General features: G+C 46.3%; 1 protein-coding gene across 1 annotated transcript in view; it reads left to right on the top strand.

Moving 5' to 3' along the window:
- The window catches only part of SHB (SH2 domain containing adaptor protein B), a 157,770-nt gene that overhangs the window by 57,669 nt on the left and 83,388 nt on the right, over window positions 1-16,713 (top strand). Inside the window, exon 2 of the mRNA XM_081894405.1 lies at window positions 1,400-1,517. Within this exon, the coding sequence (XP_081750531.1) occupies window positions 1,400-1,517 (118 nt within the window). The remainder of the gene's footprint in view (window positions 1-1,399; window positions 1,518-16,713) is intronic.

Below are 16,713 nucleotides of genomic sequence, written 5' to 3'. Positions count from 1 at the left end.
TTATTCCCAGGTAAGAGGGGTTAGCCTTAAAGCGCAATCCTATTCCCACTGCTCTGAGAGTAAATCCCATTGAACCTAGGTAGGGCTTCCTTCTGAACAAACTTGCATTGGATTGTACTACTGAAATAAGTACAAATGTTTTGAAAGAGAAGAGGGGACCCTGTAAGGTAGTTTACAGAGTTCTATAGCAATGAACTGAAATACAGAAAAATTGAAATACCTGTTGAAACAGAAGAGTTTTGTGGCTCCTTGAGACAAACAAACTCATTGTGGTGTAAACTTTTGTGGTATAAGCTGTCTGTCTCTCTCACACTCACACACAGACCCAGTAAAAGACAATAAATGCAGTAAACCTAAACTTGAATTAGCACTTTTCAATGAGTGAGATCTGATTTGATTAAGCAAAGATAAAAATAGGACAGGAAATAAAGCCAGGAACAGAAATATCAGCCAAATGCAAGCTGGAATGAAAACATTTTTCCTTCTCAGCAGTAGTCTTAAGAGCACCGTTTCCTTGTGTCAATAGGCAAAACATTCGGAAATTTAGGGGCTGCAATTTTAAGGCGCTTGTTCTCAGTCAATGCTACTCCAAGCTGATCCCTCCCTCCCAAAGTATATACAGTGGGGACTAATCTCCTACTGTACACGCTGATATGCAGGCAATGTGAACAGATAAAATGGGGGAATAACTTTCCCTGCAACGGCTTGCCAGTATCCCGTTGTGCAGCAGCAGCAGTAGCAGATTTCAGAGGGGACATCATTTTCCCCTTGCTCTCAGCCTCTGTCTCTGTGTCTCCAACATAGGACCGAAGGGGTATGTGTGTGGAGTTATTGCTTCTGCCGTGAACATATATTATCTAGCACCGATTTGCTTATTTCATGCATGGCTGTAAGCTGGTCCAAACATGTCAGATGTGCAAGACCCGAGGGGCATTGCAAGGTCATAGTGTGACTAAGTGGATGTGAATGAAGATCCTGAGTAAGAACAGTGTACTGTGGTACCTCAGGTTAAGTCCTTAATTCATTCTGGAGGTTCGTTCTGAACCTGAAACTGTTCTTAACCTGAAGCACCACTTTAGCTAATGGGGCCTCCCGCTGCCACCGCGCGATTTCTGTTCTCATCCTGAAGCAAAGTTCTTAACCTGAGGTACTATTTCTGGGTTAGCAGAGTCTGTAACCTGAAGCGTATGTAACCTGAAGTGCATGTAACCCGAGGTACCACTGTAAATACCGTTCCTTACTTAACCAGGCCTTTCTTTTACAGAGTTTGTTAGAAGAAAATGGGTACCAGTATCCTGGAGGTTAGCCCTCGTGATTTTAGAGCTGTGGAAATTGGCAATGTGTCCAGGGACTGGGAAGTTCCTCTGGTTAAGAGTGTCCTTATTTTATTTCTTTCCAGGTCCTAATAGCCGATGACTACTCAGACCCATTTGATGCCAAAAGCGAGGGCAGCAAGACAGGCAAAGGAGAAAACACTGGCTACATGGAACCGTATGAAGCCCAGAGGATCATGACAGGTAAGGATGTATATAGAGTGGCATATGCCGTGTTATGGGTGTGACGTTTCATCCAGTGCTGCTGCTTTCCCACTCTTGGTCATTTACCTGAGAGCGGCACTCAGGCTGACCGCACTATTTATCCATAGAATTGCCGAGCCTTGCTGACGTAAGCCAGCAGACTTCTTTAACCAGCGCTTTTGGCTTCCCCGCATGTACTTCCCTCCCTTTTCCAGAACTGGATGATGGTCCAAAGACTGAAAATGCCGTTTGCAGTCTGTCTGCTTGCCGTTTCAAGGCTCAGTCCAGGATTGAAACCTGCCAGAAAGCTGTGATTGGCATTGGGCTCCTTCTTTATCTTTGTAGAGGCAATAAATAGTCACGCACACATTCTTCATGTGTGGTATTGCATGCATAGTGTATGTGTTTATGTGTTTTCCTCTAAAGGAAGTAAGCAGCCTTGATTTAGAGGAATAATATCCTAATGTGGAATATGGCACTCAATAGATTCCGTGAGGTTCTTGAGAGGTTGTTTGGCTTGGCTGAAGTTGCATTAGGGTTTGTTTGTGGCACATTGATCCCATGGCAATGAGCTTGAAACAAGCAAACAGCCTACTGATTTTCGATGGTAGTTTGCTTTGGATCCTTGAATTTAATTTCAGATGAGAACACTTACTGTTTAATGTATTGTGCACACTGAGAAGGTTTCTATAGCAGGGTTTTGTTTCAAACTGCTTGCAGTAAATTACACAAATGGGCCTCTTTATTAAATGAGATTTAGAGCCTCTAGGACTTCTGTAGATTTCCATAACTTCCAAATAAACCTGTTCAGCATTGGAGTGCTAGTTTCATGTAAGGAAAAACCTGTCTCCAGGTTCAAGGAAAATAACAGTTTCAGGTGGATTCATTGTTAATCTGAAACGTTTTGATGTGTCTCTCATTGGTGCCTTGGTTTTCTTCCTTACAAACGTATTTATTTTTATGTATTTATTTTGTTGTTATTATTGTTATTTATTCTGATTATTTTTACCGTGTAATTGTTTAATGGATACACTCTTCGAGGCTTTTAAAAAAGATGGCATGAATAGATTCTTGATGTTTGTCCTAATTCAGCATTTCTCATTCAGTACAGATAATAACGCTTAATGGGTTGAACTTCTGTTTCTTCATGAATGCTAATTTCTTTCTCTGAATAGGAGTTCCATAGTAAACAGAATATAGGGAAAGGCACAGGAATTGCCTTGCTAATTATGATGCACATTAGCAGCCATGTCAGACAAAACAACAGATGTAAACGTATCGCCATTTTATGAGGTTTGAGTAAATTGGCTACGCAGCCAATCTATTTTCAAGGTTCTGCAAGTCTTCAGTATATAGGCATAACGCTGTCTAGGAAACTCAAAGGATATCCAGCAATACGATGAATGATTGCAGTTTCCACTCTGATTACAAAGAAACATTTATATATTCCTCAAAGGGTAGATATGCATGATGGAGAACTTGTAATGTCACAAAGCTTACATACAATCCAGCTGTTAGTGTCTCCTGTCTTAGAGGACTACAGTGCATCTTAGAGCTTTGGAGCACATTCTGTAGTCAGTAAGGGACTGTTGTCCCTGAAAGATATTCTGTGGCAAGTCTCTGCTGTATTATCAAGAAAAGGGCCATTCTACATGAGGTGGCTCCTCAGAGAGGTCGGAGCTCTCTCCTCAGTGGCTAACTACATATTATACGGAATGTGGGTGGCGCAGTGGTCTAAAGCACTGAGCCTCTTGGGCTTGCCAATCAGAAGGTCGGCATTTTGAATCCTGGTGATGGGGTGAGCTCCTGTAGCTCTGTCCCAGCTCCTGCCAACCTAGCAGTTCGAAAGCACACCAGTCCCAGTAGATAAACAGGTACCACTGTGGCAGGAAGGTAAATGGTGTTTCCATGCGCTCTGGCTTCTGTCACAGTGTCCCATTGTGCCAGAAGCGGTTTAGTCATGATGGCCACATGACCCGGAAAGCTGCCTGGGGACAAACGCCAGCTCCCTCGGCCTGAAAGCGAGATGAGCACCACAACTCCATAGTCGCCTTTGAACCTTCCAAGGGTTCTTTACCTTTAGCTTACCTATTACATATTATAGGCAAATGTGTTTAAGAGAGCCACAACCCAGAGATTTTTTTAAGCTGGAGCTCACCGGAGCTCAGCTGTGGCGCCTCTCAGGTGGGCACCATTGCCATTCTTAGAGAACAAAGGAGAAGTTCATGGTGAGCTCTTTTTTCTAGAAAAATAGCATCTCCCCAACCCTTTTTAAAGGGAAAAGAAAATCTGCTTCATGGGGAGGAAATTGGGTGAGAAGTAGTGGTATGATTACCTCTTTCCCTGCCTGCCATTTCTCTGTTCCTGATAGACTCCCATGCATACTTTTCCCCCCTGCCTGTGTGGTTCATGTTGCTTAAGTGTATATATGCGTATGTGGGAAAGACAGAGACAGAGCATGCTGCTGAGAGCTTTGAGATGAAACAGGAGATAAATTGAACACATGGATGAACAAATAGGTAGTTGACTGCTCAGGTGGCCTGAGCTTCTGGTTCATGTCTGTGCTGTGGCACAATAATCTGTTCTCTCTCATGCGCACACACATGGCTGCTGTAGAAACATGCACACAATCCCATTCTAAGTCCACCAGGTCAGGGTCTGGTCCGGAACCATAACACTTTCCACCTGAGTTAACTTTAGTGTCACTAATTGGGGCCTTGACTCTCTATATGAATCTGCCGCATAAGAATAAGAAATATCCACTTGCAGTTTTTTTAAAAACCAGAAATACATATTTTCTTACTCAGCTTTACATGCAAACCCTGTAATTAAATTAAAACTGTTGCGTGTGCATGCAACAAACTAATATTTTGAGACTACTATCTAAAAAAAACCCTTGTAGATTTTTATCCATTGAAATGTTAGAAATGAACGTTTGGATGAATAAGACTTTTTTTTGTCACTTGAAGCAATACTCTGCATATTTAAGCAAGTACAAAAGCAGTGTATAAAAGAGAGAAATTAATGTTAATGTCTCTATTGATTTCTGTAGAACTAGATAGCCTGCTGTTTAATTATGTCACAGCAGCACTTAGGCAATAGCCTTGATAAGATTATTTAATGGGTTGAACAGCAGGGCAGAACAATAAAACTGATTTTTTCATTTGTCTTATTATGGCCAGCTAATCTTTGGTTAAGGCTGCGCAAAATTCTCCTTGGGCCCTAGGCCTCTAAATGTGTTCAGCAATCTTATTCTTGCTAAATTTATGCCCTTTACTTTATTCCAGATTTGCTTTTAGTTTTTCCCTCGGGGGTGCAAAGTTTAATGGATATGGCGCTTTGAAGACTCTTCTAATGCATTTCTCAAGCCCCGCCAACAATGGGATGTTAGCTTAGGCCGTGTCATGGGATCTGCCTCCAGCCCTTCAGGGAGATATAGAATCCATGAAATGGGAAGACTTACAATGCTCTCACTAAAAGTCCAGATGTAAAATTACCATGTCTATTATTAATGAAACACTTAAAATATGGTTGGCCTGGGGTAGACATGACATGATATTTCTCATTGGTGTGGAGAGTGTTTGAATGGAACATCTGGGGAACCTTGGTTGTTTCTGTATGGAGCAAAGCCCTTTGTTGGAGTATTCCCTCCTCCCAGACTCTTCCCATCCTCTTTTTGTGTGGGGCTACAGAAAGCAGCACAGTAATTGCTTGCAAACATCCCGGGATGCCATGTGGAACAGCAGACAAGGACTTTCTTGTACAGCTGCTGGAGAGGAGCGCTCCAGCTTGCCTCCTGAAATGGAACCCTTCCCAACCAGCAAGATTTGCTGCTGATGTCTTTTGTTGAAGGCAGATCTTCAGGTGGGAATAATGGAACAGTTTCAGGAGGCAGACTGGAGCTCTCCTTACTTAGCAGAGCCACAAATTAATAAGCGCTTGGGAGCAGGTTAGATGTTCCCTGTGAATTCTTCTTTTACAGATCATGCAGACCGCTGGCCTTCAGCTGCGTGGTGGTGGTGCTCCTGTTGTGACCTCAGACTGTGAGCCACTAGTGCAGAGCTTTCCAAACTGTGCGTCGTGACACATTAGTGTGTCGGCTGCATTGTGCAGCACGAATGCTCCCCGCGCTCTTCCTGGGGCTGGAAAGGGGTTAGTTTAACCTTCGGTTTTCTAGTAAATCTGAATTACTGTGTTGCAAAGTGATGCATTTCTAAAAAGTGCGTCACCCAGAGCCATCTTTCCCATTGTTTACTGGCGCATTGTGCCAGGGTGCCAGCCTCTCAGGGTCGCCCCAGCAAGTGGGGGAGCTGTACGGCTTCCCCTTTCCCTCCTGCACGCCTGGCAGCTGCATATGGCTGGCGGGCGTGCAGCTTGCCTACCAGGCTTCTGTGGGAGGAGAGTGATCCCCGTAGAGGCTTGGGAAAAGATCAACAAGTCTGGGAAACTGGGGGTGAAGCTCCAGAGGGATCTTTGCACCACAGCGCAGGATATCCTTAAGACGGCCCTGGTGTCACCAACATGAAAAGCTTGGAAAGCACTAGTCGGTCAGAAACCTACAAGTGTGGGTCGGGACCCACTACTAATGGGTCACAACGTGATCCAAGGTAGGTCACAATAGGAGCACTTTGTTGTTGTTGTTGTTTAGTCGTTTAGTCGTGTCCGACTCTTCGTGACCCCATGGACCAGAGCACGCCAGGCACACCTATCTTCCACTGCCTCCCACAGTTTGGTCAAACTCATGCTGGTAGCTTCAAGAACACTGTCCAACCATCTCGTCCTCTGTCGTCCCCTTCTCCTTGTGCCCTCCATCTTTCCCAACATCAGGGTCTTTTCCAGGGAGTCTTCTCTTCTCATGAGGTGGCCAAAGTATTGGAGCCTCAGCTTCAGGATCTGTCCTTCCAGGGAGCACTCAGGGCTGATTTCCTTCAGAATGGAGAGGTTTGATCTTCTTGCAGTCCACGGGACTCTCAAGAGTCTCCTCCAGCACCATAATTCAAAAGCGTCAATTCTTCGGCGATCAGCCTTCTTCATGGTCCAGCTCTCACTTCCATACATCACTACTGGGAGCACTACCACCATGCAAATCTACAGCAAAAGATTAAGAAATGGGTCCCCAAATGCATGTTTGGCTTAAAAGTGCACCCTAGATCTTAAAAGAGGTTGAAGATAGCTAATGTGGAACATTGTGGGGAAGTTCATAAATAGTTTTTAGTGAGAGGCTCACCTTTCTACCATAAAACTTGAAAGCGGAACGTCACTTGGTGCTTTTACCTGGGGTGTAGTGAAAATTGCACTAGTAGCTAACCATGAGTCAAAACCTTGCCGGCTTGCTCTGACTTTTTTAGACATCCCCACCACTTCCTAGGGGACGCAGGTGGCGCTGTGGGTTAAAGCCTCAGCACCTAGGACTTGCCGATCGAAAGGTCGGCGGTTCGAATCCCTGCGGCGGGGTGCGCTCCCGCTGCTCGGTCCCAGCGCCTGCCAACCTAGCAGTTCGAAAGCACCTCCGGGTGCAAGTAGATAAATAGGGACCGCTTACCAGCGGGAAGGTAAACGGCGTTTCCGTGTGTGGCTCTGGCTCGCCAGAAGCCGCTTTGTCACGCTGGCCACGTGACCCGGAAGTGTCTCCGGACAGCGCTGGCCCCTGGCCTCTTGAGTGAGATGGGCGCACAACCCCAGAGTCTGTCAAGACTGGCCCGTACGGGCAGGGGTACCTTTACCTTTACCACTTCCTACTCTTTTCACACGTCCCAGGGTGAGCTTGCCTGGCCGCGGTGCAGCCACCGCCTCATCCATATCTGCACTTCTTCAGAATTAGTGAGCAGAACCTGACGTAAATGATTGTGTATGCCTGGAATTTCAATATTGTAAGTAGGCCAAGTCATAATGATTTTTCCAGCACAATATGTTATACCTCCCTCCTCCTCCTCCTGGTTTGTAGCACAGTCTTGTGCCAGGACGTGTTCATTCCCTCGGTGCTTTTAATTTTCTTTTCGCTTTGAAATAATCTCTTAATACTTGGCGTAATTTTAAGGCAAACTAACTCTGGAATTTTGGGAATCGGCAACTCTTGACTCCAAGCCAATGCAGACAAGAAGATGAACTCATTGCTAGGGCTTTCTCATAGGGATCAAAGAGTCAAGAGGATTTTGAAACAAATTCTACAGTGGAGAACACTGGAGGGGCATGTGTTTGCGTGGGCCTTTCCCCTCTGATAATCAGCGGGACTTAAAACACGAGTGCTGCTGTTTGCAAAGCTGTGTTGAAGCCATAAATGAAATGAGAAATTGGTGGCGTGAGTGGCTGTGTGTTATGGCACACAGGCGTGAGCCTACTGTTTCCTCTTGATCAGGGATGTCCAACTCCCAAAGGACTGTGATCTACTCACAGAATAAAAAACTGGCAGTGATCTACCCCTTTGGGGGGGGGGGTTTCAGGTCAAAGGTTTTTGAGCTTTGTTTAGGGAGGAAAGTCAAAATTGTTGAGCTTTTTTGGAGTTCGTGTCAAAGTTTTGAGCTTTTTTTAGGGAGGTATGTAGACTTTTTGGGGTTCAGGTCTAATTTGTTGACCTTTATTATAGAGGGGCAGGTCATGCACGAATGGAGGACAGGGCGATCCACACAAAGGAAAAAGAGCCCGCAATCGACCCAAGCCTCCCAGGTTTCCCAAATTGGGTCGCCAGCTGTTTTTGGACTACAGTTCCCATCATCCCTGACTACTGGTCTTGTTAGCTAGGGATGATGGGAGTTGTAGTCCAGCAACAGCTGGAGACCCAAGTTTTGGAAAGCCTGCTTTAGAGTTTTAATATGGCAAAGCTACTGGAACTGTTGGATTCTCCCCTGTGTGGGTGTTCTAAGATTCTCATTAGAGCTGCGGTAGGGGAAGAGGTTTCTGTATCTCTTGTGTATCTTGTAGCATTTATTCGTTGCATTTTAGAGTGTACAAAACATGTCACATATATTATCTTGGTAATCCTACAGGAGGCCTGTAAAACAGGTCAGTAATATTACAGTGGACGCTTGGGTTGCGAACGTGATCCGTGCAAGATGCACGTTCACAACCGCAGCGGCGCATCTGCGCAAGCGCAGGTTGCGATTCGGTGCTTCTGCGCATGTGCAAAGCGCGATTCCCAAAACCCGGAAGTAACCCGTTCCGGTACTTCGGGGGTTTGGCGGTCCATAACCCCCCAAAAAAACCACAACCTGAAGCGTCTGTAACCCGAGGTATGACTGTATCTCCATAATGACAGCGGTGACAGGGAGAACAATTTGTGGCTTCCCTAAGGCCATCTCTTGGCTGAGATAAGATTTTAATCGTAGGCTTCCTAGCACATAGCTCACTTTCAAGTTACTGTTGTGCTGAAGTCCAACTAGCTTCTGATCAGAGCCTAGTGCACAACAGTTTTCAGCAAGGGAGACTGTGGCCTGTTTCTGTTCCTGAAATGCTAGGGGCAGTCATGGTTGGAGAGGCAGGAAGTCCATTTTGCTCCTGTCTCCTTCATTCCTGAATCATTAACCTTACAGCTTGCCTGAACTCAAAGCATTCTTGGTCCCAGTCTTGTTGCAGCTTGAAAATCTCCAGCTACGAGTGGGCTTTTTCCTTCTTGGTAGTGATTCAAAATGGATTCACTTTTGAATTGGAATTGTGGCTTGGCCGTGCTCCATTCCTTATAGCTACTTACACTGCCTGCCTGGACTTCCGGGTTGGATAGCCTGCCGTTTCATATGAGTATCTATTTAAAGTAGATGAATAAATGAACAAATTAAGTTAATTTGGATATGCAGAAGATATTAAATGTAAGGAATTGCAGAAAGCGAGGGAAGGAAGTCAAGTCTTGAAATGTCAAAATGATTGTATAATCAGTGAAATGTATAAATCTGAATAATAATAATAATAATAATACACTGCTTGCCTGACAGTGGTGGCTTCCTGTTCTTTAGGTTTGGAGCTGTAGCACACAGCAGGAAGTCTCTCTGGGAAAGGAAAGTACTTTTTCCTTCCTCTTAGCCTGTCTAGAGAGTTGTTTTCCATGACCAGCCCCTGGTTTGAGAGCTAGACCAGGAAGCCAAGGAGTTCTGGAGAAAGGATAAGTGTGCTAGACTGAGTGCACTAGTGAGCTCAAAAGTGAGCTGTTAACTTCCAGAAAAGACTGAGAAAACTATATACTTGATAACTGTTCCTCGTCTACCTTTCTCCTGAGCAGACTCCCGGCAACTCTGATAGCCAGGTGGACACTCCTTCAGCCACCCTGGGCTTACTACTGGGTATGCCATTGGTCCTGAGGCCTAGGAAACAATGAGGAAGAATTAGGGATCAAGGTTGGGATTAGGATGCACTTGGAGGAGGCCTGCCCTAGATGGGGTTCTTGAGTCTCCCTTTGGACTGCTGTGGGTTCCTCCAAATCATCCATGGTCATGGGGTTCTACATAGGGTCTCACCCCTCTTCTCCCAAAGAAGATTCTCCAGGGTTCAGGTGAGATGGAATCCTGACATCTACCTCTTCAGGTCTCAGTGCCCTCTTTGAGCACAGGGGATATGGGTTATGCAACATCAACCCTCGCAATTGACAAGCAGTATGAAGCTTCTTGATTGGCTAGGCCCAATATATATTCTATGAACCTGGCCCTCTGGCGTGGCTTGGTCAACAGAGCTGTACCTCTACACCTGCTCAACTACAGGTTTCACAACTAAAACTTCACTTGCTGGAGCCCAAGCACAAGGAGCTGTCAGGCGAGCACAGGTCATCTACAGGGCAGGAAAGAACTTGAGACATGATATGCAATTAGCTTTTATTCACAGAAAGTAACAACACAGCGGAGTTCCTGTGGCTCAGCTCATCTAGCCGGAGACATTGCTGAAACTGACCTCTGGCCCCACCGCTCCCCTCTAGCCTCTCACTCTGGATCCCTTCCAAGCAGATGGAGACTGCAGCTAGGCGGTGGGCTCCTCCTCTGGGCTTGTCTGACCCATTGCTCAGCAGGACTCTCCACAAGTGGAGTGTCAGCAGAGGAGGAGAGGCAGCAAGACTGGGAGTGCCTTGTTGCTGGGTATCAGGTGCAGCCTCTGACTCCTCTGAGTCTGTGCTCACATGGACACAGACTCTCAGCCTCCAGCCCTGTCCTGTAAGGGCCTCTATCTTCACCCACCTCACCTTGATCGCTCAAACCTCCTTCTAGCACCTCCCAGCTTGTCTGTTCCCCAGACTGCTCCCCAGTGTCCCACCACCACAACCCAGGGTCTTCTTCTTCTATGTCCTCCTTGGATGGCTCTTGCGTAGGCAGCAAGCACCTTCCTCATCCAGCCGATCCCTGACACAAGTCATCTCGGTGGCCCTGAATTGGAAACACATCCAGCCACATCTGTGGCTATATCGAACCTGTTTCTCCACCAGAAGGCCAGAGCCCTGTATATTTGAACTGTGGGGATTAGATGAAGGAGTGTGCCTGATCTCACAGCTGAATCATCTAAACGCTTTTGATGTGACCAGCAATTTAACAGCGTATGTTACTGGCAAAGGGGTCAACTCAGTGAACTGACAGCATCATCCTTGTGGTTTGCCCACGTACAATGTTTGTAGCAGCTGTAGCAGCTCCTTTCAAGAACTGGATTCCAGATATCCTGGGAGTGCTGAAGACCTGGCCTTCCCATGATCCTGCGTCTACTTGAGGCAAGCTTCTGAGTGCCAGCTCCTTTTGTAACTCATCTTTGTTTGGGCATGTAATGTCATGCACTATGGTAACGACGGATGTTTCAAGCCGCGGTGATTCAGTTCTTGCAAAATCCTTAATCCTCCTTCTGCACAGGTGGTTTACTAGCAGTGCAGTTTTGCATCATCTCTATAAAGGGCAAGGGGTGGTGGGGACACAGAGAGGGAGAGAGAATTGGCTAGGCGTCAGTATTTCATATTTCCCTGGACACTTCTTCAGCGACAACATAAAATGTTGCTCCCCAAGAGCATGCAATAGTCTATATTTCATGAAAATGACAAGCTGCAGAATGAGGGACTCAAACACGGAAGCCTATGTTCCCTAGGCAGTTTTATAACCAACAACTCTGGGTGGCTGGAGGTGGGTTGCATTTATTATTATTATTAGTCACTTTGCTCATAAAAATGACTAGAAGGCCATTTGCAAACAAAATAAACACACCAAAGCCAATTACGGTAAACAACAATCATCTATACAAATAAAAGACAGGTCAAGGAAGCCTGAGCCAAAATCCAGGTCATTGTTTTATAGAGAGTTCAGACGTTAATAAAACCCATGGGTTAAACCAACCTTCTCAGGTCGTAAGCTGCTGCGTCTACCCAGCCTGAGCTAGGAGATCTCTGGCAGTACTCTGGACATCCTTTAGGTTCAAAGGAGCCTAAGTGCCACTCTCCACTCCTACGGTCTCAGGAAAAAGAAGGCAATTTTACACAGCATGAAATGTGAGCAAGAGATCCAAGAGACCGGCTTAGTTTCAACTTTATTTTAGTTATCAAACCCTCTGGTGGGTCTTGTTCAGCCCCAGTTGCCAGCTTAGAGGTAAGGGGGAATGTATGAGTATTGAGTGGCAACTGCAGCCATCGACTCCATTGCCAGGGGGTGAGGTAGGACCCTGGCTTTCCACCCACTTATCCTCTTCCTAAACTGGTCCTCTGCTAAAACTAGCAGCTGATCAGAGCTGAATTTGGATCCCCTTCAAAGCTGGAGGAAGTTTAAGAGGATGAAAGAAGCATTGTTTCCCAACTAGCTTGCTGGTATGAAATAGTACAGAAGGAGTAGAACCTGGAGCTGACTCTTCTGGTTGAGGAGAAGCATATCAACATTCTCCCTCACCTTTGACAATTCCTTTAACATTAGGTGTCAGGGAACTGCCATTGGAGCCAAGAGTGGAGGTAAGGCTCCCTAGTGATGCAGGAGAAGGGCCCAGCAGGGAGAGAGGGAACACTTCCTCTGAGGAAGGAAATCAGCGTGACACCAGGAAGAAAGGGGAGCAGGGAAGGACTTCGGAGAGATGGCTCCAAGACTCTTCCACAGAGACCAGCGGGGAGAGCCCAGGACCTCCTCTGGCCACACCCACTCTGCGCAGAAAACTTCCGCGCAGGGAGGCTAGGCGGGGACTTGGTGTCAAAGAGCTTTTATGCTGGAAGAAGTTCAGGAAACGCCCACTGACGGATTCTGCCAGTGACTGACACAGCCACGGAGAAAGGGCTGTCCAGCCAGGGAAAGGTTTAGCCACACAACGTTGCCTAGAGCAGCGGCCACTTACGCACGAGCAACCCCAATTCCCTTTACATTAGGCCTTAATGATCCACAATTTTCTCCTTTGCTCAGCCTGAGGATATGCTCTTGCAGGCATGGATTTCCTGGTGCTAAATGAATTTTTTGTGTAGAACAAATGTCTTCTTGCAGTCCAAACATTTATACAGAAGGAGTATATTCAGAAGCTCAGATCTAGAAAGGCCAACACATACACAGCAATAAAGGTACAGTATGCTTATAGACGGTTGCAATTCTTCTTCTGAATCAGTAGTGTCGTTTTATTTTTAAATAACCTATAAATATTCATGTACAACTTGCCTCTCACATATCAGTGAAGTATAAAGTGGATTTTTTTAAAAAAAACTTGCTCAAAAATTCATTTCAAAACCTAACAAGAATGTACAGGTGGTGATATGCTTTTAACATGACAATGATAATATAAATCTCTTTATATCACAAGTCACACTATTACTTGGAGACAGAATTAGGCCAGTGGCATAACAAGAGCTAGTGCAAAATAAGGGAGAGGCCCGATTCTCTGGCTTGGAGAATCTTAGCAGCTTTCCAGGATCTAGCAAGCAGCTAGACTTGGGATGGGCTGGTCCCTCACATCACCCTTGAGACTCCAAAAAACACTCCTGGTCGCATTAGCCTCTTTCTCCCATTCAAGGTATACAGCCCTTGAAATGGAGATTCAGGCAGCCTCCCTGCCCTTGCATCCAATGGCTGTGTGATGGGAATACAGGGCTACACAGCCTACCACTACTGGACTACTGCAGTGCGCTCTACGTGGGGCTACCTTTGAAGGTGACTCGGAAACTGCAATTAATCCAGAATGCAGCAGCTAGACTGGTGACTGGGAGCGGCCGCCAAGACCATATAACCCCGGTCCTGAAAGATCTTCATTGGCTCCCAGTTTCCAAGCACAATTCAAAATGTTGGTGCTGACCTTTAAAGCCCTAAACGGCCTCGGCCCAGTATTCCTGAAGGAGCGTCTCCACCCCCATCATTCAGCCTAGACACTGAGGTCCAGCACCGAGGGCCTTCTGGCAGTTCCCTCGCTGCAAGAAATGAGGTTACAGGGAACCAGACAGAGGGCCTTCTTGGTAGTGGTACCCTGCCTGTGGAAGGCCCTCCCATCAGATGTGAAAGAAATAAACAACTATTTTACTTTTAAAAGACAACTGAAGGCTGCCCTGTTTAGGGACGTTTTTCATGTCTGACGCTGTATTGTTTTTAATATTCAGTGGGAAGCCCAGCCCGATGAGCGGGGTATAAATATTATTATTATTATTATTATTATTATTATTATTATTATTATTATTAATTACCACCACCACTGCGGATGCACATCAGCCATGCCCTCCTCCCACAAGCCACATATTCAACCGGCACGTGGACATTCTGTGCACACAGTGTACATTTTACATTGTTCTGGTCCTCCACCTGGGGAGGGTCACTGGTTAGGCCAGCACACCGCCTCCCTTACATGGACAAACTCTACCTCAAGGGAGAGGGCACCCTGTGATGTCCTGGCATGAAGCCGCCTGTGGACATATTTAAGGGGTGGGCCAGTGCAAATAGGAACTGAGCAGGAAAAGCAATCTACCACGCACCATGGATTTTAAAGGGAATGTTTACGGAGACTTCTTGCACTGTCCCAAGGAGGTGCTGATGGGCACACTGACCCCCTCTTGCAGCCCGACCAGTGGCATAGTGTGCGGGGTGCAGGGGGGCCGGCCGCACCGGGTGCAACATCTGGGGGTTAGGGTTAGGGGCGCAAATCCACGGGTTAGGGGGTGCAAATCCACGGGTTAGGGGGCACAAATTACTTGCCTTGCCCCGGGTGCTGACAACCCACGCTACGCCACTGAGCCCGACGAATAGTTGCAGACATTATCCCACCCAAACACTCAGGAAGATGTAAATACTCAAGACTGGTGTGTGTGTGGATGCTGAATCTCTTCCTTTTTTTCCTTTTGCGCTCTTGCATAGGCTTATGATATGGATCAACAGGACAGAGAACCAGAATTTTGTGCAATTGGATGGAACCCTTGCCCCTTTTCTGAGCTTGCCTTTTTTAAAGCGCCGTGTTTAGAAAGGTGGAATTTGGAAATAATAATAAATGAGCAAAAGCAGGTCTGAACTCGGTCGTCCCTTAGCTGTTGTGAAAGGAAAAGATTAAGCAATGTTTTTTTCCCCTCCCCTTCCTTTTCTTATTACCTTTCGTTGAGGTAGCGTTGTGATTATAATAACTAAAGGGCTGTTTCCACGCACTCCCGGTTCCTTTAATTAGAGCTACAAAAGGCCTGGATCACACGGCGAAGGCGGAGGTGGCAGGGTGTTGCATTTGCACGCCGTCCAGCTCATGGAAATGTGCCTGCCCTTGTCAGCTCTGAGGGGTTAATGCCATGAAAGTTGACAGGTGCCGCAAGAGCCTGTAATTTTTCACTGCTGACAAGGGCAGAGAGAGTGGGGTAGTGCCCTTCTGGGTATGTCTATCATCCAACAAGGCTGCATTGTTTGGGAATTTATGAGAGCTGAGCAACGTGGTCATCACATGCCACAAAAAGGGACTGTCTGATGCTTCAGTCACACACAATCTACATTTTATCCAGAATCTGGAGGTAGAGAACAAGGAGATTAAAATGTTTGCGTTGCACTGTCAGTAAAGGTAAAGGTACCCCTGACTGTTAGGTCCAGTCGCGAACGACTCTGGGGTTGCGTTGCTCATCTTGCTTTATTGGCCGAGGGAGCCAGCGTACAGCTTCCGAGTCATGTGGCCAGCATGACTGAGCCGCTTCTGGCGAACCAGAGCAGCACATGGAAACACTGTTTACCTTCCCGCCGGAGTGGTACCTATTTATCTACTTGCACTTTGACGTGCTTTCGAACTGCTAGGTTTGCAGGAGCAGGGACCGAGCAACGGGAGCTCACCCCGTCACGGGGATTCGAACCGCCGCCCTTCTGATCGGCAAGCCCTAGGCTCTGTGGTTTAACCCACAGCGCCATCCGCGTCCCTGCACTGTCAGTATATGATGCCAAACCTTCTCAGCATTTTCTTTCGAAATGTTTGATTTTGTCCTGAATATCTTCCCATGTATAGTCCAGACAATATTTTCAATGCTTGGTATATCTTGTGTTGTATTCCTATATTGTGCAACGAAGCCGCTGACACTGGTGCTGTGGAATATTCCGTTGACATCCAGAGCTGTCAGAATGTCCAAAGGCTATTTTGGCTTCTGTAGGGAAAGTTTGGGACAAGAGTAGATTTCTTGGGCAGACTGAGGAATTGGAAAAGGTGCCCGGAGATAAGAGAAGCTGGGATCCAGAAACGAAATGACGATAAACAGTGTTCCGAGAAACAACCATCTAAGCCAATGGTCAGAGGAAGAAAGGGCCAAGGAGGAAAAAAAATCTGAGTCAAAATTACATTTGTTAAGTGTCTTTGGTTACAAAAACCAAGAAGATCCCCTGTGCATGTCCCACATTTTAGAACAGGCATAGGCAAACTCGGCCCTCCAGATGTTTTGGGACTACAACTCCCATCATCCCTGACCACTGGTCCTGTTAGCTAGGGATGATGGGAGTTGTAGTCCCAAAACATCTGGAGGGCCAGGTTTGCCTATGCCTGCTTTAGAAGCTGCTATTAGTTACAATGGCTTAGTACAGACAAAGCAAGTGAGATGTAGAGGTTTTTGTTTTTTGTTTCGACTTGGTTGGACTTGTAAGCATCTATGTGTGTTGGACTGGAAGATGTTGCTTAGAACAGTGTTTCCCAACCTTGTGCCTCCAGATGTTTTTGGCCTACAACTCCCATCATCCCTAGCTAGCAAGACCAGTGGTCAGGGATGATGGGAATTGTAGTTCAAAAACAGCTGGAGGCCCAAGGTTGGGAAACACTGGCTTAGAATGCCATCTTTTAGCTAAATAATTTGCCGTCTCAA

The sequence above is a fragment of the Podarcis melisellensis genome, assembly GCF_964234715.1.
Source record: "Podarcis melisellensis genome assembly, chromosome: 17".
Taxonomy (NCBI): Eukaryota; Metazoa; Chordata; class Lepidosauria; order Squamata; family Lacertidae; genus Podarcis; species Podarcis melisellensis.
Note: the sequence above shows the minus strand (reverse complement) of the source record. Positions and strands in the feature narration are given on the sequence as shown.